A 26,172-nucleotide genomic window follows, 5' to 3' on the forward strand; every position below is an offset into this window, starting at 1 on the left:
CCAAGATACTCTGATTTAATTTGTCTGGGGATAGACCTAGGGCATGGGCAATTTTTAAAAGCTGCCCAGATGATTCTAATGGGAAAACTATGGTTGAAAACCACTAATCTAGTATAAAATGATGCTTATTTAAGGAACATATATCATTATGGTATGGTATTTGTTAACGAGCACCATGTCTTTTATGTACTGCATCGTATTTGAGCAGCCAGGTCTATTCATAGGTTTTGTCATTCAGGCAAAGATACAGTATTAGGAAAAGACCTTCTTTGATTTGTATGCCCCAAAGCCTTTTTGTCTTTTCCCTTTATTATTAAAGAGTTTTCAAAATGACTCGTGATTTGTCTTCATATTGGAATGTGATTAATTGATCTGTAATTTCCAAAATTCACCTTAAGTTTCTTACAGAGACTGGCTGCTAAATGTCCATTATTTTTATTCCTTTTAGAACTTAATGTCATCTATGTGGACAGCTCGAGCCTCAAAGATGTGATGGAAAGTCTCTGTTGTGCCATTGTTAGAGACAGTTGCTGCTTTAGAATTTCCTGGTCCAGGAACCAGATTGATGATAACTCTTTTGTGGGACCCTCCTCTTTGTAGTTTAAAAATAATCAGGTTCCTAAATAGAGATGTATTATAGATTCAAAGACAACATTGTTTTTCTTTTTCAGAGCATGGACAGAACATCAGGAATATGGATTGATCATTGATGGCTCCACATTGTCACTCATATTAAATTCTAGTCAAGACTCCAGTTCTAACAATTACAAAAGCGTTTTTCTACAGATTTGCATGAAGTGCACTGCAGTGCTCTGCTGCCGTATGGCACCGTTACAGAAAGCCCAGGTAACTGAATTATTACTTAATGTTCCAGTCCAGGTACTTTATATACATATATGCAAATGTTCACTTTACTTTTAACTTGTTTCTTCTTCAAAAAGCCTTTATTACCTTATTACATCTTCCCTGGCTTTTTCCTCTGTGGTCATACTCAAGGGTCTTCCCACCAATTTGAATTAAATTCACCTTGTTGTCCCCACAAGCTAGCTGTCTGATTCCTCACCTCCAAACTTCTCTAATGAGTGCGTGGTGCCTGCTGCCTCTCTTCTACTGCTTCTGGCCCCCTATTTCATTAGCCCCATGCATTCGTTCTTCTCATCTTACTCTGTTGGATCTCCTGGAGGAAACAGTGACCTCCTTGCTGAATCCATCATGCTGTCTTCCGTTCTCCTTATTTCTCTGCTGCAGTTGACACTATCAATTATATCCTCCTTAAAACTCTCCTCCCTTGGTTTCTGTGATGGTCCTCTGTCCTGACTTTTCTTTCCTTCTTGGCAGCTTAGTGTCTTTTTATATTGTTTCATCCTTTGTCTTCTTTCTAATGATCAATTTTCTCTGGGCCTAAGTCTTTCTCTGCTTTTCACTTATAATAGCCTATCTCTCTGGGTAAGAACATCTATTTCTGTGACTCCCACTGATATATCTCTGGTCCTGACTTTTCCTTTTCATTAAGTTTCATATTTCTAGCTTCCTCTTAGACAGCTCCGTATGGATTCCCCACTGTCACATTAAATTCTAGTGTCTAAGGTAGCTCTTATAATTTTCTCCTTCAGGCCAGTTTGTTTTTACCCCTTATCTTCATTATTCCTGTTACCAGTACCATTTTTCTTTTACTCCCTAAGTCTCCATTACTACCTTTGACCCTTCTCCCTCACTGTATACATAGTCACCATGTCCCCTTGATCTTACCTTTTGTCTTAGCTCGCATTTTGAGGCCATCTTTTTAAACCTTTTACCTCCAGCCTAGTCTAAGCCCTTATGACTTTATACACAGACTATTTGATTCAGTTCCCTCACTAGTCTCCTTGCTTTCACCCTTCCCCCTTCAAGTCTCTTTCCCCGTACTCCCAAATTAATAATCTTGTTAAAACCCTTCTCCTATCATATATTCTTGTTCAGATAGTTTCAGTAGTATCCTAGTCCTTTAACTTATAGAGCAGATGACTCAATGTGGCACTCAAGCTCACACTTGTTGCCCTTTAATGCGTCTTGACGTAATTTTATGTCCACCATGATTCTCATATCCAGCATGAATCCTCCACTCTTGTTGGTTGTTCCCCCTGTGTCCCTTCCACATGCCATGCTCCTAACAACTTCCAAAGCTTTCCTCATGTCATTTCCTCATCTGGAATTTTCTCTGTATTCCTCTTGGCCCAACAAGATTTTCACTCATAGTAAAACCCAGCTCAAGGGTTACTTCCCATGTGCTTTCTTTTCCAGCTCCTCCAGCCCACATTGATCTGCTTCCCTTTGCTTCCTTGGGCTCACTGGGTTCAGAGAACTTGAGAGTGTCAGTTACACACTTTTTCACTTCTGTATGCTCTGTAGAATGTACTTTCATATGTATTAGTCTTGCTTCTTCATATTCTTCAGCCGCTTGCTCTAGACTCAGGGGATGGCTGTCTTTGGCTTCTCCTTTACACACACCTCACCCCTTACCTCACACATGCATGCGCACACACACACAGCCCATCCTAATTTAGAGCATTGTCTCTGTCTTCTCATTCTCAATCCCCACCACAATTTGTTCTTCTTCTTTCTTTCTTCAACCTTCAAAGCTTTGGTTAGCCCCAGCTGGGGAAGCATATTTTACCAGAACAGTATTTATAGAAATCTATCACTTTAGTCAGAGTTAATATCTTTTTTTCCCTACATGTGTTGTCTGTCGCTCAAATTACTCACCTGGGTTCTGACTACTTGACTGTTCAGGCAGGTATGTGAATATCTGGCCCCATGCTGCTTCACTCACACAGAATATGGAGCCCTCTGTGGTTCAGTCCTCAGTCTGTTTTATTTCTCTCACTGTAGTCGTTTCTTCCAGGATATGACCTACATATCTGTCATGTCCATATAACTGAGTTTCAAGTCACTTCCTCAATCCAAATCTTTGGGGTTCTACTTTACTTCCCCAGCTGCTGACTGAACACCTCTTCTTGGGTGTGTCAGTGTCACCTCAATTCAGCCTTCTCTAAAGCCCAGCTGTCATTTTCCTTGTCTTTTTCTACATCTATTACTGAGCTCACAGTATTTGCAGGTTTCTACATTGAAAACCTTGAAATCTGTGTTGACTTCTCCCATTCTTTACCCATCCATGTGATCTCTGCCATCAAATTCTGTCCATTTTCTAGTACATTGTCTTTTCCATCTCTTCCTTTCTTTCCATTACCTTCTAGGTCCAGGCCTTTAACAGCTCATTGGTCTCTACCTGTAACTGGCCACCTGACTTCTCTCTTTGCCTGCAGTCTTGCTTTTTCTTCCCCTTTTTCCTGTACTCTGCTGCCACTTTCATAATATCATTCCCTTTTGATCTGGCCCCAGGTGTACCTGTTCATGTCCCCTATATGAAAACTCATCTGGTCAAACCAGATCTATTTTCTGAGCATATGTTGTATTTACCTGGCTTTATGCCTTAGAACATGCCATTCCCTTTCTCTGGAATACTCCTCCAATCCCTTTCTCCCCATCTGTGCAAATCTTACCAGTCTTTTATGATTTAGGTCAAAATCACTCTTCCTTCTGTGAACTCATTCCTGGTCACTCTGGCATGTAGCGTCCTCTCCCTTTTCTTGACATCATAGGCCTTCTTATGTGAATGACGTAGATGACAATGCTATATATTCCCTTGCACAGATATTGCATAATGTTATCTTGTATTGTTAATCTGATTATGTAATATTCTTGTATCTATTCCCTATCTCTACTACTCCATTATGTGCTTCTTAAGGGTGTGATCCAGCCTTATATCTTTTTTGGATATTTGCACATTATATTGCATGCAGTTAGAGTTGATCAATAAACAGATTTTAGTAAATTGATTTCTTTTTCATGAAGCTGTCCTATTGAAGAGAAGTTCTTAACCCAGGTGATCCGGGGCTCAGTAAAACCTCCATGTTTCTCTCTCTAAATCTTTCATGATTTTGTAGTCCATGACCATATATCATTTTATCTTTCCACAAGGACAAGCTTTAATCTTTTTAATCTATATTTTTATGCAGAAGCTGTCACCCTTGATCATTTTATTGCCTTCCCTAGACCTTTTCTGGCTGCAGTTTTTCTTCCATGAGGTGCAAATCATCACTGCCCATAGTATAACAGGTGCAATTAGTTACCCAGTATTTAGCCCATGAAAAACAAATTTAGTTTGGGTTCTTTAATTTTGTCTTTGACTCACTTACAGATCATTTCTGACACTCATAAAGTTTTCAAAAAGAACCAAGTTAAGGGGAGGGATTGGGAGAAAACTGACATTTCACAGTAACAGCATCTTTGTGTTAAATGGAATTGGCATTTTTTGTATGCTATTTAATACAACTAAAGCCTGACTGAATTTTGTTTAAAGAAAAGACTGCGGTGTGGTTTAACCTTGTATAAATTAATTTTAGTCACTTCAGTTATGTTGAAAATGGATTTTATTTATGTTAACTGGTAAAAGCAATTGTGAGGACAGAATTTTTGCAAGGCATTATTTAGCTAGTGAATTATATAAGCTTTTTAAAAGCTGCCAGCTTCCGAGGGGTTTTGAGGGTTGACGCATAAAGCAGTCATTATCTAACACATAGGGTGGGAGGGCAGCTGCTTACCCAATACACTCCCACAAGTAACTCTACCAGGAGAAAATTTATTTTATTCAGTACCTACCATGAACACAGCATTTAGCTGCGCTGTGCCATTGACACATCTTGAAGAGACACTCAGGAAATAGCAGCAGGCTTTATGCACGTAACTCGGCATCTTTCTGCAAATCTCACCACCTTTAAGACGCCCCCCTTTAAAATGCAGCTACCTGTAGGACAGATCAGATCATATTGGGCAGTGGGAGATTTAGTCAAGTTTAGTTGTCAGCTAGATGGGTGCAAGAATTTAACATTAGATAACTCCCTGGGAATAAGGGTTGGGGAATACCTGGAGGAGGTGGGGGTGTCAGCAGGGACGAGAGAGGCAAAAGTTACCAAAAATATTGTTCTCTCATTACCCACCTTTGTTCCAGTAACCCTATGCATGTTACCCCAAATCAGCTTTCTGGTCTCCACTGTCACACATCCAGCACCTTATCTGAACGGACACATGAAGCAATGACAGAAGAAGGAAATGTGTTGACTGCTGATATAGGTAGGGGGCAAGGTTTCTTGACAGTTCATACACGCACAGAACCAGAAACAAGTGGGCACTGGTGTTAACATTTTTAAAATCTGTGTAAGACTATTGTACATAAATGCACAAACTACCTTTCTGTTTACAAGGCCTCCATTTAGAAGTGTGAATGAGGCATATACCCCCAATGTAGTACAATCTCACATTCTACTTTGACCTTTTCTATACCTCTTTTGTATTTAATGTTTAGATTGTCAGAATGGTGAAGAATTTAAAAGGCAGCCCAATAACACTGTCGATAGGTGATGGTGCCAATGATGTTAGTATGATCTTGGAATCCCATGTGGGAATAGGTAAGAAACATCTGATGAGATGGCAGCTGTAAGGTATCAGTATTGCTTTTAGGTGGAATGGTCTTATATTCTAGAGAGGTTATTTTGGTTGCTAATCGTGAATTCAAATTTGGGAATGATAATTAATCGAATGAAGGTCCTCATGTGATCATGGAACATGTCCATCCTAAAGTCCTACCCATGGTGGGAATGTAGCAATACAAAGTTAGAGGGTATTTTTTTTCCACAAACCTGCTGGCAGCACAAGTGATCATTTAGCTCTCACTGAGGCAACATGCATGAAATTTTATTGATTTTCTACCCCTGGCCAGATAGCCTGCTTATATCCCTGCACTATATCTTTTGAGATTCTTAGCTGTTTGAGACTAAGAAATGATAATTGGTTGGCTGCTTTTCCACATGGTAATATTTATGGGTGGTTTGGCCTGTAGTGTTGAATTTAGATGTTGGCGTGTAACAACAGCTTTTCTACAACCTGCACTATTTTTTCCCCGTCAGGCTGCTGGTATGCCTCATACCCAACAATTTTATTTTTTGGAGAGGGAGAAATAATGAAATTAGTATCTTGTACAGTAGTTTGGATTCCCAAATTCTTCCTTTTGGAAGTAACTATTTAACGTGGAACTCTTAAGATCTACTCATTGGTTATCCACCGTGGAAATGGCCTAAAGCCACTTGAGCTCATGGAACACTTGGGCTATTACTCAGTTTCATTCAGTCAAAGGACTTGACCATCTCATTGTAACTCTTCGTCTTGAGCACCTAGACGAGCGCCCCCACGTCTCTGAGTCGCTTTAATATAGCACCTAGTGTAGCACCATGCACAATTAAGTACTTACTAAGTGCCTTTAAAATAATTTTCAGATTTAATTTTTTTCTCCTCAAGAGAATTTTTGCCTTGTAATGATTAAAATAATGATTCTATTTAATTGTTTTATATTTATTATAAACAGATAGTTACCAATTTAAACTTAGTTTTATATTTTATTGGTAAGTCTCACTGTCACTGTAAAAAGTCACAAGCGCTTCTTGGTTAAGAATTGAACTAGAACATGTAAGCAAGTTAAAAATAGAAGATAACAAGTCAGGGAGTTGCTTATTCTATAAAATACTCACCTTATAGAGATTTTCTTTTTTTAGGTATTAAAGGCAAAGAAGGTCGCCAAGCAGCCAGGAATAGCGATTATTCTGTTCCAAAGTTTAAACATTTGAAAAAACTGCTATTGGCTCATGGGCATCTATATTATGTGAGAATAGCACACCTTGTACAGTATTTCTTCTATAAGGTATGTGATAAAACATTTGTCGTTTAATTTATGACTATTTAATCCAGCATTGGCTCGGCTTAATTGCAGTGTTTTCCTCCTTTTTTCATGTTTCTTTTGCTGTCTTACTACTAAAATTTGTGGCCAGCAAAAGAGAAGTGATCTATTTAATAAATCAAACCAGAAATTTCTTTTAATGCAAGAGATTTGAGATGAAATTTTTAAGTCAACTTTCTTGAAGTATAGTTTAAATACAATAAAATGTACCCATTAAAAGTTTACATTTTCATTCTGACAAATGTATACATCCGTATAACTACCACCCCAATCAAAAATAGAACATTTCTATCACCCCAGACAGTTCTCGTATGCTCCTTCCCAGTCAGTCTCCTGTACTGCCACACCAAACAATGAGTAATCTGATTTATATTACTATATAGTATATAGTAATATATATGGTATATAATATATAAATTCAGATATAATTTATATAATATACACATTAGATTTCCCTGTTTTAGAACTTGACAGAAATAGAATCATGTACTCTTTTGTATCTGGCCTATTTCAGTTAGCATGTTTTTGAGCTTCATCCATATTGTATTGTCTATCAATAGTTGATCCCCTTTTTATCCTGAACAGTATTCTAAACTACTCTTTTTAGTAACAGAATCATCTTTTCAAATGAAATTACACAGATAAGCAGATAGAAGGAGGACTGCATTGACTGAAGGGTGATGAGGCTAGGCCTATTTACTTGCTCAACCTCCCTGTCCTGCCTAGAGGTTCCTCGGTGCACAACTTGGAATCCATGAATATAGTTTAAGCCACTCATTTTATGCATAATGACGCTGGCATACATGAAGGTGAAGTAACTGGTCTAAAGGATGCAAATCATTTTAAGTCATTTTTAACTCAGCATTGGCCAGAACTTGATCTTCTGTTCTGTGTTCTCTTTGGCATAGTTTTCAAAAGTTTTTTTCATTTTTCATTTTCAAATAATTTCAGACTTTAAAAAAGTTGGAGAATTAGTGAAATAATTCTCGGAGTATTTACCCAGATTTGCCAACTGATAACACCTTAGATAACCCAAAACATAGTTATCAAGATCAGTAAATTGATACTAATTGGCACATTATTGACTAGTCTACATACTGTATTGGAATTTTGCCAGTGGTTTCACTGATATTCTATTTGTGGTCCATTTCAGGCTCATATGAAGAGTACTGGCCAGTTAGTTTGTAGACTGTCCCTCAATTTGGGTTTGTCTAATGTTTGCTTAGTATTAGATTCAGGTTATGCATTTGGGGTACAAATACCACAGAAGTCATGTTGTAACCTGCTCAGTGCATCATATCAAGAGGCACATGTTGTCAATATGTCTCATTCTTGATAATGTTAACTTTGATAACATCATTCAAATGTTGTTTTGGAGGTCTTAAGATCCCTCAACTGTGCTCTGTGTAGTTTCTTTGAAAACGAGCATTCTGCTGCTAAAACAGATATTTTATTCTGTGAGTTAAAATCCATTACTATCATTATTTATTCTGTTATTCAAATTGTCACAGATTTGGCCCCTGTGTCATTTCAACATGTCTCCATCATTTCTTAACTTTTATTTTATTGGGATAAGAGCACTTAACATTAGCTCTACCCACTTAGATTTTGAAGTGTACAATGCAGTATTGTTAACTAGAGGCAGTGTTGTACAGCAGATCTCTAGAACTTACTCGTCTTGCATAACTAAAACTTTATACCCATTGAATAGCAACTCTCCATTCTCCCCTCCCCCAACCATTTTTGAAGACGTCTTTATTTTCTGGTACTACATGATGTGCTAGCCTCATCTTGTATTTTTCCTGCCCTGGTCCTGGATTCAGACAATTCTCCAAAGAACAATGGTTCCTTTTGTTTGCAAATGGTATTTAGAAATCAAGATCTGGGTGCTGGTTGTGCTCATTGCTGCTAAGCTCAAGTTGATTCTAGGCCTTCTCAGTGGACAGAGCTAGGAAATACATATAAGTATATGCCCACTATTATCTTAGTTACTGACTTAGCAGTATTCCTTTTTTAATTGTTGCTTTTTGTCCCAAATAGATACGAATCTATTTGTATCTGTGTATATATGTACATACTCAACGTATATATTGGGCTGGAATCAAAGGTATCAGTGTGAGTGTAGTTTATACTGATACCTTTGATTCCAACCAGCACCACAAGGTTCATTCTAACCTTTCCCTTTTCCTTGTTTGTAACTCCTTTCTCCAATGGTGAGAAACCTCGTTCTCATTATCCTCAATATGTTTACTCATTTGCTCAATCCTGGAATACACTTAAAGTAGTTTCAGAATTGGTAACTCATACTCTTGTGAGAAACAAACTGACTAACTTGAGTAATTAATATATTTGTGTGCAGTTCTTTTTGTCTTTAGCCTTAGAGTATATAGTCAAAATACTGTTACCACACTTACTTTCTTCTTTTCCACCATTTCAATGTGGCCATTGTAATAGACTTAAGTTAAATTTTTGTTTGCATTCCACTTGGGTTCTTCTCTAATCCTGATTGATTTTAATGATTTATTTTTTGAGTATCTGAAACACTGGTGCAGTTACTTACGATGAGGTTCTCTGAGGATGTTGCTTAGTGAGTTAATGTTCTAAAGGAAAGGAGAATTTGGCAACAGTGTGACTTTCTCAAATCCCTCTGTACTTATACATAACTACTTTTCTAAAATGAAATTTTTGAAGTCATCTGTAATTGTCTATAAGCATACTAACAGAGAGAACCAGTGGTAACGTTTCGTTATGTGACCTATTGTTTTGTCTATGCAAATTAATGTATGTATCTATCATTTTTATACACTATATACTGTTGGGTTTTTTTCAATTTTTTATTGAGATGTAATTCACATAAAATTCACTAATATGTGTAAGACTCTTAAGCACTTTATTTTCTTTTTTAATCCTCACAAATCTCCTATGAAGCCATTAGTATCATATCCACTTAAAATAGGTGGAATGTAGGACTCACAGAGCTTACATAACTTACCTTTCGCTCCCCAGCTAGGAGGTGACAGAGCTAGATTTCCACAGTAGGTTTATTTGCTCTCAGTCCAGGACTCTTTGTGCATCATAGTTAGAATCTGTTGGGCCTTGGACTCAGTAACTTAGCAGCCCTGTGTGGGGATGGATGGTTATTCTCTTTTACCCGCTTTAGTAGGATAGCCCATGACCATTTGCCGTACAGATCTGCCTAGCCATCTGATCCTATTACAGAGCCTTGGCTTACCTCAAGATTTTGGCCTGCAATTCAAGCAACTGCCACCAGATGGAAGGAATGCTCTGTTAAGGAAAACAAAACAAGCATTAAAATGGCTAACGTTTACTAGTGGTCTGTAACTAACATGTCCCTGTTCCTAATTTGGAAGATTATTTATGTAGATGATGCCTTCTGTCTTCATTAGGATCTCTGTGCCCACTATTATCTTAGTTACTGACTTAGCAGTATTCCTTTTTTCATTGTTGCTTTTTGTCCCAAGATGATTTCTTAATACTTTCGACCCTCTTTGGCTGAGCTAAGAAGCCTGCCTTCCTCTTACCTTGCCGTTGAATCTTCAAATTGTTATTGTCCCGCCTCTGGAGTGCTTCAGTGACAGGTCACCCTACCTTTTATCTCTCCATTCAATCCTCCTGGAATAATTCAGCCAGGTTAATGTTTGGAAAATGACACTTTTCAGCTTGTCCTCCGGAAACTTCACTCTCTGTTGCCTAAGGATTAGCCTGGCTTTTAAGGCCCCCCACAGTCTGATCCTGTCTTACCTTATGTGTTTAAAATACACAGGGCCTTGTGTTGGTTTCTATCACTATATCCTATTCATTTTTAAATACGTAGTTCAAATTCTAACTTATTTATTCATTCAATCAACAAATATGTTTGAATCTGTTAACCATGTGCCAAACACTATTTTAGGTCCTGAGGATTCATAATGCAATAAGACAGAAACTTACATTCTAGTGAAAGAGTCAGACCCTCCCACACACAACACATCTCCATAATCCCCACCGAGTACTACCTCTTCCAACCTCAGAACACTTTTTTTCTTTATGTAAAATAAGACTCTAGAAATGCTACTGGCAGTTATTTTGCATTCTTCCAGAACTGATACATACAGATGAGTGTTGCCCTTCCAGGTAATGACCTTGGGAGCTCTGACACTTACTTTGATGCCGTAGGAGTTATTGAAAACATGTATAGCACTTTTCTTTAGGAATGTCCTCCAGAGCCTGTACTGTATTCACCTAAACACCCTTAGTCGTAGCAGATGTTCATCCTTTGAGGATGCATTGGATTTTTTTAAAACAACCTCATGTCTCCCAGCCTGGTAAATTATCTAAGTGAGAATAATGTAAGTGAGAATTATCTAAGTGTCACTCTGGGGTGACAGATGGAAGCAGACTGGTTTTTGACATGGCTCAAAAATGGGCTCTTGAAGGTGCTACCCAAAGAGAAGTTGAGAGATATCATGAATAAGTGACAGCAGCACTCAAATAAGGTCACAGCCTACATTGAAGGATAGCATTCATTTGAAAATATTAGTTTAGTTTTGCCTGAAGACATTAATTTCAGTAGTTATAGTCATACCTGGTGGCTTTTATTTCCTGATGAATTCTCAGAATGTATTTTTTTTAATGTTTGTTTTTAGTGTTCTCCCAGTTAAATGATGAGTCTCTTAGGAGTAAGAAGTTTTGTTTTGGTTTGACTTTTGTATGACCCACAGTGCCATCTTTACATATAGTAGGTGGTCACTAATAATATGTTGATTATTTAAGGAGGCAGTAAAGCACAAGTTGATACTGTTAGTGTCAATACACACCCTATAAGTATATATGTAATAATATATATATACATATATATGTAATAATTTCTTGATTATTTATTGGTATTAATTGACTTTAAAAATACACTTATTGCTTATGTCAGTCTGTGATGATTTTACAAATCTAATTGGCATTTGAAGTGCAGTATCATTAGATGTTTGGATTGTATGAGCTCATTTTGTCCCTAGAAGAAGAATAGCAAGAGGTTCTCATAGAGTAAGTGAGATCCTCTACTGCCTTGGTAGGGCAAAAGTTTGTATTAATATGAATTAATCGTTTGGTTTTTGAGTTGTTTCCTTACAGCTCCGGAATAGAAATTTATTGCATTATGGTGTTAGGAGGACTTAGAACTGACTGTAGACTATTTGGACTACAGTTTCCTATTTTAATTTAGAAAGTTGATCAAGTGAAAACACTAACTCTTTTCTCTTTTTTTCCAGAACCTTTGTTTCATTTTGCCACAGTTTTTATACCAGTTTTTCTGTGGATTCTCACAACAGGTTTGTTTCCCTAGTTATTTGTTATAATGTAGCTTACATTTGCTATTAATAAATTACCTTTTTATGTATTGGATTGTAGAGATTAGAGAGGTATGTCAAAATAAAGGGGTTTTTTTTTTGGTTCAACAGTTGATCTTCTTGTCCTGGTTTTTGATAATAGCAAATGTTTACGTCTTTGCTTTAGTAATATTATACTATTGCTTACTTTTTGTAAGTTATTTGGTACATCCTGTTGGAGTTAAGATAACCTTAAAAAAAGTATTTTTGCAGCTGGCCCAGTGGCATAATGGTTAAGTTCACACACTCCACTTTGGCAGCCTGGAGTTCGCTGGTTTGGATCCCGGGCATGAACCTACATACCATTTATCAAGCCATGCTGTGGCAGGCATCCCACGTATAAAATAGAGGAAGATGGGCACACATGTTAGCTCAGGGTCAGTCTTCCTCAGCAAAAAGAGGAGGATTGGCGGTGGATGTTAGCTCAGGGCTAATGTTCCTCAAAAGAAAAAAGAGTATTCTTAATTTTATCTTGTTATCAATGTATGTAATGTTTTCAAATAATCCTAAAATGTTATAGTTTAATATTTCATCAAATGAAATCTCACAGCTTTGCAGTTTCTCAGGTTGTTTTTCTAGAAAAACATTGATCTTTAAGATGGCCAAGAAGCAGTGATTGCTATATAAAGCCTTGGATTACTTGAGCAACTCTACAATTTTTGCCCTGTATTTTTTTCTGAACATTTGTTACGTAAAGAATGTGCCGTATGTCACCTTGGTACCTGAGTGGGAGGATGGGTAGGCATGCTTGTAGGTTTGTTTCAACAACTGAAATGGATTTTGCATTGCTTCTAATGGAAATATGGCTAAAGACAGGAGCTCTAACGTTGAATGACTAAGGAATATCGTAGTTAATGTATGAACAGTTCAGTAATTTTGCCAAGCTGAGCCACTGGTAACATCACCACAGGTATTAAAGACTGAGTTTCTCAACTTCAGGACATGCTTCATTCCTCATGGTAGGAAGTTATTTTTTTCTAATTGCTTGGCAGTATTTTTAAGAGACTGTATTCTTCTCAATAGGATGTGACTACTCTTTTTCTCTTGAACTTACCTCTTCCATTTGGTCTGTTGTCTCTTACATCAGTGACATGTCATCAGCCCCATGGTGCCAGTTAAGCAGATTGCTTTATGATTTAATCATCTGCCAGCTGTAGGAAGTCCCATCAGCCTTCTTGTATTCAAAACTAACAGAATTAGTTACAGAGAGTTTTATAAATTCTGATGAAACTGCTTTTCTTGAGTATTCAGATTACTATTGATCAAAATATTTCTCATTCCTCACTTCCTTGGATGAATGCACCTATTAAAAAGACAACTTCAAGTTTTGTAGCAAAGTGCTGAAGGGAAGTTGGCTTAATCTTAATCTGGTTAAAACATTGTTTTTATTTTGAAAGGAATCTGTTGCTCTGTTATCCTTTTAAAACATCTTTACCAAGCTCAAGTCGTATGAAGAAAGAAAGGACTTCTATAAATCCAGCTGGGATTCAGACCCTGGTTAACTGATTAGGTTTCCATAGGAGTTGATGTTTGGCTTCCTCAGTTGCTCACCTGGTAGGTTCATTCATGTAACAAATATTTGTTGAATGCCTACTATGTGCTGGGGTAAGTGCTAGAGCTACAACAGTGATCAAAACAAAACTCTTACCCCCAAGAAGCTTGCAGTATTGTGATGGGGGAGAGACAGCCAACAATCAGACAAATACATTATGTTGGGTACTGATAAATGCTCTGAAGGAAAAAAAAATACAGCATAATAAATGGATAGAGTGTGACTGTAGAAGAGGGCTGCTGCTTTAGAGAAGATCATCTGGAAACTTCTCTGTGATGAGGTGACATTTGGGCAGAGGTCTGAAGAAGATGAGGGAAGGAGCTATCAGACATCTTAGAGGAAAAGTGTTATCAGGTGAAAGGAAAGTCTCTGAGGTGGTGACATAGTGTGTGATATCTTTATTTTTTATTTGTTTTAAAGATTTTTTTTTCCTTTTTCTCCCCAAAGCCCCCTGATACATAGTTGTATATTCTTCGTTGTGGGTCCTTCTAGTTGTGGCATGTGGGACGCTGCCTCAGCGTGGTTTGATGAGCAGTGCTGTGTCTGCGCCCAGGATTCGAACCAACGAAACACTGGGCCGCCTGCAACGGAGCACGCGAACTTAACCACTCGGCCACGGGGCCAGCCCCGTGATATCTTTATTTTTGACCTTGGCCTTGAGCTGGTGCTGAACGTAGCAACCTTTGTTGCAAAAATCTTTGGAGTATATAAAAGTAGTTAGCCTTTTTCAACTCTGGTGCACATCAGGTGTTCTCTGCAACCCTGGAACTTGGGGAGTGAGCTATGGAGAATGTTGAAATGGGACTAGGATTCAGATTCTTTAAGCAAAAAGCAACTCTTTCTTTAGCAATGCTGGGATAGTACTGGTCTTTTGTCTATGTGAAAAGAAAACATTTGTAACAGGTTTAATAAGAAACAGTATTATCAACTAAACCTGTTTGTTTTGAGGACATTCTGTCTCCTCTAATTATCCAATCTAAGAATTACAATTATCTCTCATGTAACCTCAAAGTACCATAGTGGAACAAAAGTAGATTTATGCTTCTTTTGTTTGAATGAAATTCAAGACTAAATTACACACCAGTCAATCTGAGTTGTTGGGGGTTTTTTTTCTGAATTTCAGTGAAAATGGGTAATTTCCAATGAAAATGTAGTGTTGTATGCCAACAAATTAGTCCTCTCCGTTGAGAGTTAAAAGGAATGTAACACCTTTTGGGGCTACTTTTTAATTTAGTAGAGTAGTTTTGCTGAGCTTAAATCTTTGTATGTGGGAGGTACCTCCATGTTCTATGTAGAGCCGTGTTTTTAACTTCATTGAGAATGTTGCATGCGTTGTCTCTACTGCAGGCCAGAGTTGTGATCCCTTCCTCTGGGTTCTCCTACCTCCTTGTATACTCACCAGTCTGCCTCCCCCTCTAGAATTTGAGGTCCTTGGCAGGCAGGACATGAATCTTTTCTGTCCCCAGGACTTGTCACTTAGTAAGCACTCAGTAAATGGTTTTGAAGTCAACTAATGAATGAACCAATGCTCTGTTCAAGTTGTTCTTAACTTTTTTGAGTCAACTCCCATTATGATAGTAGTTGCATCTTTAATGGTTATTGATTTAAAAATCCATAATTGTGTTAATTTTTGTCATATTTAAGTGCATTTTTGGGGGCCATCCCAGTGGCACAGTGGTTAAGTTCACACATTCCACTTCAGCAGCCCGGGGTTCACTGGTTTGGATCCCAGGTGTGGACCTACACACGGCTTGTCAAGCCATGTTGTGGCAGGCATCCCACATATAAAGTAGAGGAAGATGGGCATGGATGTTAGCTCAGGGCCAGTCTTCCTCAGCAAAAAAGAGGAGACTTGGTAGCAGATGTTAATTCAGGGTTAATATTCCTTAAAAAATAAATACATAAATAAATGCACTTTGTTTATTAAAGAACACTTATATATGTGAAAAATACATATGAATATGGAACATTATTTATTCAGGCTATAGATAATGGTTGTACGACAACTTCTAACCCTGTGTAGAAAAATACTGAACTCAGTGTTTCCATCAAAACAAGGTTTGTAGAATTCCTTAATTTTTTTTAAATAAAGGAATATCTACAATATCAGATCAGTTCTTTACAAATGTGGTATTGCTTCCGATCTCTACTCATTCATACATCTAATATTTATTGAATGCTTTCTGTATGCCAAGTTCTGTTCCAGGAACTCAAGATTGTCAAAGCCCTCTAGCCGAAGACCACTAGGAACACACATATAGTTGATCAAATTAGGTTTATTGCTCAATGCAGCAAGGAAGAGTGTACACCGTGAAGAAGAGTAGTAGAGAGTCTTAATTATAATATGATTTGGGCATGAGTTAGGTGATTTGGGGAAGGGTTTAAGGAGTGAGGCCTTGCTCTAGATTAAACATTGTCAGTAAGTAGGGGTAATTTTTGACTGGACATTTCAGTAAATCTTATCCAGGAGGAGTGGAGACTAGAAAAAGGCTTGTCATTGGTCAAGAAGCAACAATCAACCGTATATGGCCAGAATGGGGATGTTCATCATGTTTGTGATTTAAACAACATTCATGTTCTGTCTGTGTTCAATCGTGACTATGGAGTAGTCGTCCTTTTGTCTTGATCCATCATGGTGACAGAGTGGCCTTATTTGATGTTGCTGTTCTGTGTGAAATTGTTCAAGTTCAACAGGAGAAGACCAGTGCCTAGCTGTGAGTTCCAGGCCTGCTCCTGGATGTCAGGGGCTGCTTTGCTCTTTCTCAAGCTACAGCTGTCAATAAAATAAAAACCCCTGCCCCAAAAAGCTTAAAATCTAGTGTGAAAAGAGAAACGGTAAACATAATAAATTTATAATGTAAATTAAGAAGGTGATTAGTACCATAGGAAAAAAAGAAACAGGATAAAGGGGGAAAATGTGTCCATGAGAGAAGGAGTGGCAAGTTAAATCAAGATTGGTCTAAGTGAGAAGGTGACATTTGAGCTAAGATTCGAAGGAAGTGAGGGAGTAAGCCATGAAGCTATCTAAAGGAAAAATATTCCAGGCAAGGGCAACAGCCAGTTCAAAGGAGGTGTCTCAAGTCAGGCGTGTGCCTGACATGTGGGAGGTACAGCGAGGAAGCCATTGCTGCTGGAGTGGAATGAGCAAGGAACAGTAGAGATTAGAAATGAGGTCAGAAAGGTAGAAGCCAGACTGAGTGAGGCTTTATAGCCAACCCATTGCAGGAACTTTTTTTTTTAATGAAAGAATCCACTGGAGAGTTTGAACAAAACAATGACTTGATTTGACTTATTTTCTAATAAAACTGCTCAGGTCATTGTGTTGAAGTTAGACTGTAGGTCAAGGGCATGAGCAGGGAGACCATTGCAGGGTGGTAACAGTGGAGGTGCTAAGAAGTGATCTGGTTCTGAATATATTTGAAGATACAACCAGTAAACACTTCTTAATCGATTGGATGTGGGGCGTAGAAAAGAAAAAAGTCAAGGATGAATCCAAGATTTTGGTTCTGAATGATCAGAAAGATTTTGTTGCCCTTTCCTGAGATGGAGAAGACTTAGCAGGTTTGAGGTGAGGGCAGATCAGTTCAGTTCTGGACATAAGTAAGTTCCAAACACTGAGTGCTAAAACACTCCAACGGAGGGCTTGGGGACAACAGACTGAGAAGGAACAGCTAGTGAGGTAGAAGGAGAAGCACTCATTTCAAAATATTTCTTGGGCACCTAAGTGGTACCAGGCACCAAGGTAGACACTAGTGTTGCAAACATTGTAGGGCCACTCACTGAGATAGGGAACATAGGAGAAAGCAGTTTTAAGGGGAATATGAGGGGGCCGGCCCAGTGGCACAGCAGTTAAGTTTGCACGTTTCACTTCGGCTGCCCAAGGTTTGCCGGTTTGGACCCTGGGTGCAGATATGGCACCGCTTGGCAAGCCATGCTGTGGTAGGCGTGCCACATATAAAGTGGAAGAAGATGGGCATGAATGTTAGCTCAGGGCCAGTCTTCCTCAGCAAAAAAAGGAGGATTGACAGCAGATGTTAGCTCAGGGGCTAATCTTCCTCCAAAAAAAAAAAAGAAGAAAAGGGGGAATATAAGTTTGGTTTTAGACATTTTGAGTTGCAGCTGCCTATGGGAAAACCAGCAGAAAGTTGGACATTTTGATCTGGAGCCTGAGGAATTCAGGACCAGAAAGAGTTGGAAGTCATGCCTATGTACATATATTTAGCTTTGTTTTTGTAAATACTTTTATGTAATCCTTAGTAAATGGCTACATTCAAAATCATGAATATAACCTGGAGAAGGTGATAGCGATACTCAAAATCATGTAAAATATTAACCAAACAAACTGTGACACAGGCTGGCCACTGCCTATGTTTAATTTTGCTAAGGGGTTCCTGGCTTATACTTAATTGATCTTTGTTCACTGAGAAATCTTTTGAAAAGGTATTAGTTAATATCTGTTAGAAATATAGTTAATAGCATGTAAACATTCTGAATAAGATCCTGATAACAGGGAGGGTATGTTAATATGATGCATTACAATATGTTAGTTTCTTTTCTATAGTCACCAGTTAGAGTGGCCTTATTTACAAAACTTCCTTTGCTATAACAAAAAGCATGAAAGGAAACTGTCTGGTTTCAGCTTGTGAATTTTCCAAACACATAAATGTCCTCTTGCAGATGATTGTTAGAGTACATTTCTTTCTCTTCCATTGTCATTTCAGCCACTGTATGATGCCGCTTACCTTACAATGTACAATATCTGCTTCACATCCTTGCCCATCCTGGCCTACAGTCTACTGGAGCAGCACATCAACATTGATGCTCTGACCTCAGATCCCCGATTGTATATGTAAGTTAAAACCCTCTCAGATTTTCAACGTTGTGGATTTCATTTCGTCTGCAGTTGGGAAGGACAATGAACCACCCACCTGGTTTGATTCCGTGGTTCTATTCTGATTTTTTAGCTACTTAAACCAGACCATTCAACAGGAAAATGACATATTTCCTAGGTGTCGGTCCTGTACTTCAATGTCTGTGAACCATTTAATTCAAAATCACTAATTCCTAAAACTTGAACCTCCATTGTCATAGAGTTCTGGAGTCTTAGAGGAAGACACGCTACTATAACTACCAAAAAAGAAAGCCACACACAAACATCTTTGGTAGTTTTGAATATTAATTCTCACCTGTAATGGATTGAACTGATGATAGTGTGTTAGGCTTTCTTTTGTAAACTGCCCCTAAAGCATAGCCTCCCCCTCTTTGTTAGCCCCATTCTAAAACTGTATTGTTAAAGAAAATAATTAATTCATCAAGCCGTTACATTCATTTTGTGTCAATTGGAAATGGATGTTTTTCTCTATGGATGGGGAACTTGGCACTGGCCTCACTTGCTTAACCTGTGATTTAATTGGAATTTTATAAGTTAAGCCTACAGCTAAGGATAAAGATGTTAATTTACAGCAGATTATAAGCATTGCCAAATAGTGGATGGCAAGTGCAATAGAGAGACTTGGTGGTTTATTTGTATGAAGTGAAGATGCACAAATTTAAGGGATTTTTTTTTAACCAATACGACTCACAAAACTTACATTTAGTAATTGTTAAGCTTAACCAGATTTATAAAATTTGTCATCATTTTAAAGGTATTTATTATGGGAAATTTTAAACATGCACAGAAGTAGTGAAAATACTATTAATGTAGTGAACTTCCCTGTCCTCACCACTCAGCTTCAACAATTGTCAATTCAGGGCCCATCCTGTTTCATCAGTAACCCTGTCTCCTCTATCATGGACTTACTTTGAAGCAGATATCAAACATTATATAAAGTAGTTATTTCAGTATGTGTCTCTTAAAGATAAGGACTTAAAGAAAATAACAATACCTTTTCATCTCTAAAAATTTAACAACTTCATAATATCAAATATCCAGTCAATGTTCAAATTTCTTCAATTGACTCATTTCTTTTTCTATTATGCTTCTTTGAATCAGGATATAAGGCCCATATATTACATTCGGTTAATATGCTTCTTGAGTCTCTTTTAATCTGTAGGTTAACCTGGCAATTTATTTGCTGATGAAACTGGATCATTTATCTTGTTCAGTTTCCCCCAATATAGAGTTTGCTGATTGCATCCTCATGGCATTATTTAACATGTTCTGCTTTGCCCTGTATGCAAAAGGATAGTTAGATCTCGAAAGGGAATCATAGAAACCTTGGTGAAAATCTTACAGAGCATCAGCTCTCACACTCTCTTTTTGAAAATGAGAAACCAGGACCCAGAAATGACTTGGCTAACGACACAGGGTACAGCTAGAGGCCAAACCAAGATCAGAATTCAGTCCTCCTGATGACCGGCCTGTGCCCTTTCCAGCAGGCTGATGGTTTTCAGACACTGAGCAGCAGTCTTCTATCTTCAGACAACAGCTAAAGTGAAGCCCAGTAGTGCAGCTGCTCTGGTTGAAGTGGGGTTTGGGCAGCAGTGAGCAGAATCGCCCATTCAGTCCCACCAAGAGCTCAAGCTAATCACTTGCGCTCCAGTCCTGGCTCTGCCACTTACTAACCGTGTGATCTTGTGCCGGTTACTTGACTGAGATGTGCCTCAATTTCATCTTTGGTAGAATGTGGGTAAAATAGCACCTAATCACAGTGTTGAGGATTAAATGAGTGACTACATGTAAAAGAACTTAAAACAGTGTCTGGCACATAGTAAGTTCTCAATAGATGGTAGCAATTAATCTTAGTATTCTGACACCCTCCTCCACATAGCGTCAGGGCTATACTATGCATTTTCATACATTAAGAATGTTGAAAACCTGAAGAAAGCTGTTGAGTACAAATTATTGTAAGGGTTTCCATGAAGTTAGTGCACTGCAGGTGTAGGTCATGAATTATTTAACAATTTTGCCTAGAGGGTATACTTGGCACATCTGATGCAGACATGAAAGCTGTGGCATACCTATTGCCCAGCCCACAATGCAGCTTTCCTTCTTGCCTGCTGTGACGAGACGCTGCTCTCAGCCTGTCACTGTATTGTAGATTGCTCTGTTACTCTGAGCGTTCCTATGTGGCGCTCTCTGCAGTTGTACCAGTTAATATTACTGAGGTAATTGTGTAGCATATTATAGATTTCCCCTTCAGGGACTTAGTGACTCAGGCATTTCCCAAATGTTCTGATGAGAAACAAGACATAATTGGATATTTTCCTATTTTTTAAGAGAAATTTGAAAAGTTAACTGTAGTTCTTCTATAGAGGGAAGAGGTATAGTTTGTTTCTTCTACAGCTTTAAAAGGCAAAAGAAAGGTCCCAGTACACTTACTGTCTCCCATCACATGGAAGTGCTCAGGCCTGTGGTGTTGGTCAACTGCTCTGTGGATCTTCATTCACTCTCATGTCCTCCTTCATGTTGGCCATCATATTCTGAATTTCCAACAGCTTCCTCATTTATCTGAGTGCCGCTAGAAAGCTTCACCTATAACGCAACATGCCATGTTTTCCAGCGTGTAATGTAACTCCCAGAGATGGTCTGGAAAGACAGGAACTACTTCCTGCCTCAGCCAAAGTCAGTGACTCTCAAATGCCTCATTGGCTGGCTGTTACTGGGCACTTCCTACAAGGATCTTTAGGGAGGTGCCTTACCTATGGCTCCCAGTTGCCTTGGGAAGGTGACTTTATTGGCTATGAGGAGAGCTTGTTTCTGGGAAGCAGTTACCTCCTTCCTGCAATTTTTCTAGGGCAAACAGCAGCACATTGCTTTATGCATCCCCTGAATTTCAGATTCCTGCATGCGCCCAGAAATCCTAGTAGGTAAAAATTGGGTAATTGCTGTCTTTTAAGGAAACCCCACAGTACTCAATGCCAACTGAACAAGAATCAGTTGCATTTACGCTACTAAGTGTTTCTTAGTCAATACAGCCTGGTGACATTCTTAGTAGTATTGGCAACAAGTGTGCTATTTGAGTGATTAGATACCTTTTGATAAATGTTAAGAGCAATTTGAAATAGAAGCCAAAAGAATTCCATGCATGAACCCATCTTCCTTCTGCAGCTCTTCTCCATTAGAAGTGGAGCCTTATTCAACATTCTGACTTGTACCAAGAAAATTGTGCTATTTTTGACAGATTTTAAACTTTCGATCTGTCCACCTGCCATTTATCAAAGCCTGACTGTACAGCTTCAAACATGTTATTTGACTCAATTGAAAAATATAAAGGGCACCTCAAGACCTAGAAAAGCTTAAATTTCCAGGAAGAAATCTTGATTAAAAGAAATATTTTAACAATTGTAGTTGGAAAGCTATGATACCTTGGTTGAGAGCATATGATTTGAAGTCAAGTCAATCTAGGATTTTATACTAGCTCTGTCCTTTACTAAGTGAACTCTGGCACGCTGCTAGACTTGTGGTTCCCAAACTGTGCTGCACGTTAGACTCACTTGGAGAGCTTTAAAAATATCCTGATGTCCAGGGCTGGCCCCGCGGCCAAGTGGTTAAGTTCATGTGCTCCTCTTCGGCGGCCCAGGGTTTCGCTGGTTCGGATCCTGGGCGCAGACATGGGACTGCTCCTCAGGCCACGCTGAGGCAAGCGTCCCACATGGCACAACTAGAAGGACCCACAACTAAAATATACAGCTATGTACTGGGGGGGTTGGGGGAGAAAAAGCAGAAGAAATAGAATAAATAAATAAATAAGATTGGCAACAGTTATTAGCTCAGGTGCCAATCTTTAAAAAAAAATATCCTGATGTCCAGATTATACCTCATGCCAGTTAAATCGGAATGAGGGTGGGAGCCAGGCATCAGTGTTTTTGAAGATCCCCAGGTGATTCCAGTGTGCATCAAAGTTTGGGAACCATTATACACCTTTTTGAGGCTCCTTATTATTTGTAAATGAAAGTGATAAGAATACCTATCTCATGTGGTTTTTATGTGGATAAAAATGGACGATATATATAAAATTCTTAACCCAGTTTTCTGGCATATAATAAGTACTCAATAAATGGGAGCTAATTATTATTGATGATGTTATTGTTGTCAGTGGCCAGAATTTTAACTTAGAAGTGCTGGGACAGTTTTCTCCAGTACCTCAGTTAGGAAGTGATTACACGAAGATAAAGCTGTGACTCCTCTGGCCGTTTCCTTCCAGCCCCTCAGGGGTAGCTCCCTTCATCATAACAGGGTCAAACCCCTTGTGCACCTTTGGCATTTCACTGTATCTTTAAATAAACAGCCTACGGAGATTCATTAACCTGTGCTTATTTCCATTTCTCAATAGGAAAATTTCTGGCAATGCCATGCTACAGTTGGGCCCCTTCTTATATTGGACGTTTCTGGCTGCATTTGAAGGGACCGTGTTCTTCTTTGGGACTTATTTTATTTTTCAGACATCATCCCTAGAAGAAAATGCAAAGGTAAAAGAATGTCATTATGTCTCTTGGTATTAGAAGCATGGCTTATCTTTTCCCATAAGCACTGGATCTTTCATACACATGCTCTAGCTGTAATCATTTTGCAAAATGTTTTTCTTAAGGCACAGTATTTAGTTCTCATAACTTCTTTAGAACTATAGAGATGTTGAAGTAAGGAATCACTTACTGTGCATGGCTAACTAGAGAGCTTCTGTGGAAACCTTCTGAAAGCTTAACTTAGCTGTAATTTTTACTACATGAACAGAGTTCTTGGGACTTCAGACTTTGGACCCTTATACTTCGACGTGAGCAAGGCTTTTCCTGTTTTAAAAGCAAAGTCTGACCCTGCTCAGTTCTCGTTCATAGTGGGCATTCATGCTTAAAATTGAAGGGGGTAGCTGCCATATCTTTGCAGTATTTGCCTAGTAGTTAAAGAGAGGGAATTCCCTTCTTTTTCCTCCTCCTCTTCCACGTGGGAGTGTAGTGTTTTCCAGCCAGGCCATGGTGAGCCTGCCAGTACCTTCCTAGCATGCAACTACACAGGTCAGCACCTGTATTGGGATGATTTTGTCCTGGCTGTGCACCAGGAGAGAGTTGCTGATAGGGTGAGGTCTTCCCACAGCCCCACAGTGGAAAATCGAACCCACCACCTTGCATGCTGCTTTCACTGTTTGTTATTTCTGGGCTTCCTCTTTTATAGTCATTGATTGTTTATAACCATCATGTAAAGCAAAGCTAAGGTTCAAAAAGAATTTACTGAGTACAATGACTGTGTCTAGAACCTAGACGATCAACATCTGTTACAGAAGTGATAGGCTCAGTGAATTTGAATTATACTTTGAAATTAAGTACTAGAGTCAACCTCTAATTTGGACTAGCAAATCATCAATTTAGTATGAATTCATTAAAATTAGTAATCACCGAGGAACTGTTAAGGAAATACAGATCTAGTACTTAGAGTAGGCACATGTAGCACTTGCCAAGGAGAGTACCCTGCTAAATCTCTGCATGTCCTCGGGCCAGTCACTTCAGCTTTCCAAGTCAACTTTGCCCGTCAGTAAGAAGAAGGGATTAGATTTTATGATTTCTCAGGTCCCTTGAGCTTTATGACTGACTCTGTGACTTTCGCTTTTTATTTTATTTTTATTTGGTACATAAATTGTATAGAGCTGACTATTGCTTAAAAAGAGTTTGCTGCAGAGTAGGCTGGTACTCTCCTGCAGTTGTGTCGACATGGTTCATTTGCTCAGCAAACTCTTCAGGTAGTGCATGGTGAGCTTCAACCCAACCTGTGTCTAATTCATAACCCATTTTGAGTTCATGAAGTACAAATTAATTAGATTTTACTGTATGTGTCACCATCCTTTGAAGTGTTTGCTAAAATTACAATAAGGGTAAGAACTGCTATCAGCAATTGAACATAGCACCCATGTATGATTTGATCAAATCCTTTTTTGCTTCTATTAACCTTAATTTTTTGTTTTTATTTTTTAAAAACCTTTTACATTTCATTTTCTGTTTTAATGTTATGCATTCAGATCTTGACAGCATTTGGTAAGCATATGTGCCATTCATTGCCGTCATTTGGATTTGTACGTGGTATCTGCTTTTTTTTTGATGTGCACATACTGGCAGCTCTAATATTTACAGCCAAAAAATTAGACTCTATTTTAAAAATGAGAATCCATTTGTCTGCAAATTAGTCCTTATTTGAGAGCTTTAGTTCTGTGTTACAGGAAAAGCCCATATCAAGCTCTTTAGAAACATGAGTCATCCAAATGACTTATTTTGGTGAACACTACTGTTAATGGAATAGGGTTTTTTTCTGCCTATATCACACCAGTGTATTCCCTGTTTGATGCTGCATGGAATAATGGAAATAAACCCTACCAACCACAAATGTGGTATACCTGTCTAAGAAAATTTAGGGTCACAGTAAAATCCATCATGTTGGCCTGATCTTTTAACCAGATATTTCCAAACAATTCATACAAAAATCTTTGGTAGTTAACATACAAGATTAAACTTGGTTTTTTATTTTTTTAAGGAGGCTTGTGTATTCGTGGTGCATGTAATTGTTAAATGTTTTTCAGGTATACGGAAACTGGACTTTTGGAACCATTGTTTTTACAGTCTTAGTATTCACTGTAACTCTGAAGGTTAGATTTTTATTTATTCAACTATATTTAACACCCCTTTTGTAATACTTTCTGGTCTTATACTGATATGTCTTTTTTGTCTTCTAATGTTTATTTCTATTACACTTTTGTCTTCTAATGTTTATTTCTATTACACATTATTTTACAAGTCTGAATGCTTACTAAAATGTGTATGATATTAGAAATTTGGACATTTGTATACTGTTTGTGATCCATTTTTTCCAGTATATTGTCTATCTTTTTTATTTTGTTTTCTTTTAAAAATTCATACACCGTACTTATGTTGGAAATCTGTTCCTTCTTTCCTGCTATTTTCAAGTCATTATGATAAGTGCTATATAAACAAGTTGTGAGTGTGTATGTGTTTCCATGTTAAGTACTTGAATATTTTTTAAAGTTATATATCTGTTTAAGAATACCAGGCCTCGGGGCCGGCCCGGTGGCGCAGCGGTTAAGTGCGCATGTTGCGCTTTGGCGGCCCAGGGTTCACTGGTTCGGATCCCGGGTGCAGACATGGCACCACTTGGCACGCCATGCTATGGTAGGCGTCCCACATAGAAAGTAGAGGAAGATGGGCACGGATGTTAGCTCAGGGCCAGTCTTCCTCAGCAAAAAGAGAAGGATTGGCAGCAGATTTTAGCTCAGGGCTAATCTTCCTCAAAAAAAAAAAAAAAAAGAATACCAGGCCTTAAAGGAATTTGGGTACTTAAGACAGTTAAATTAGGTGTCCATGAGCAAGGTGTGTGTGCAAAAGAGCTTGGTAGTGATGAAATTTTATATAATATAGTCATTGAAATTTACCCATATTAGTGATGAAATGCATGAGAATATATAGCAGGTAACATCCAA

The 26,172-nt window shown here is 38.3% G+C and overlaps 1 protein-coding gene across 6 annotated transcripts in view; it reads left to right on the forward strand.

Annotated features, from left to right (window-relative positions):
* The window catches only part of ATP11C (ATPase phospholipid transporting 11C), a 172,510-nt gene that overhangs the window by 129,824 nt on the left and 16,514 nt on the right, over positions 1-26,172 (forward strand). For all 6 annotated transcript variants that reach the window (XR_006890347.1, XM_046673520.1, XM_046673517.1 and 3 more), the window contains exons 20-26: positions 672-846; positions 5,402-5,504; positions 6,645-6,790; positions 12,088-12,147; positions 18,478-18,605; positions 23,032-23,167; positions 25,258-25,323. Coding sequence is in view for 5 of the 6 variants with exons in the window: in XM_046673520.1 (XP_046529476.1) it covers positions 672-846; positions 5,402-5,504; positions 6,645-6,790; positions 12,088-12,147; positions 18,478-18,605; positions 23,032-23,167; positions 25,258-25,323 (814 nt within the window). In the remaining variant the exon portion in view is untranslated. The remainder of the gene's footprint in view (positions 1-671; positions 847-5,401; positions 5,505-6,644; positions 6,791-12,087; positions 12,148-18,477; positions 18,606-23,031; positions 23,168-25,257; positions 25,324-26,172) is intronic.

The sequence above is a fragment of the Equus quagga genome, chromosome 10 (genome assembly GCF_021613505.1).
Source record: "Equus quagga isolate Etosha38 chromosome 10, UCLA_HA_Equagga_1.0, whole genome shotgun sequence".
Classification (NCBI taxonomy): domain Eukaryota; kingdom Metazoa; phylum Chordata; class Mammalia; order Perissodactyla; family Equidae; genus Equus; species Equus quagga.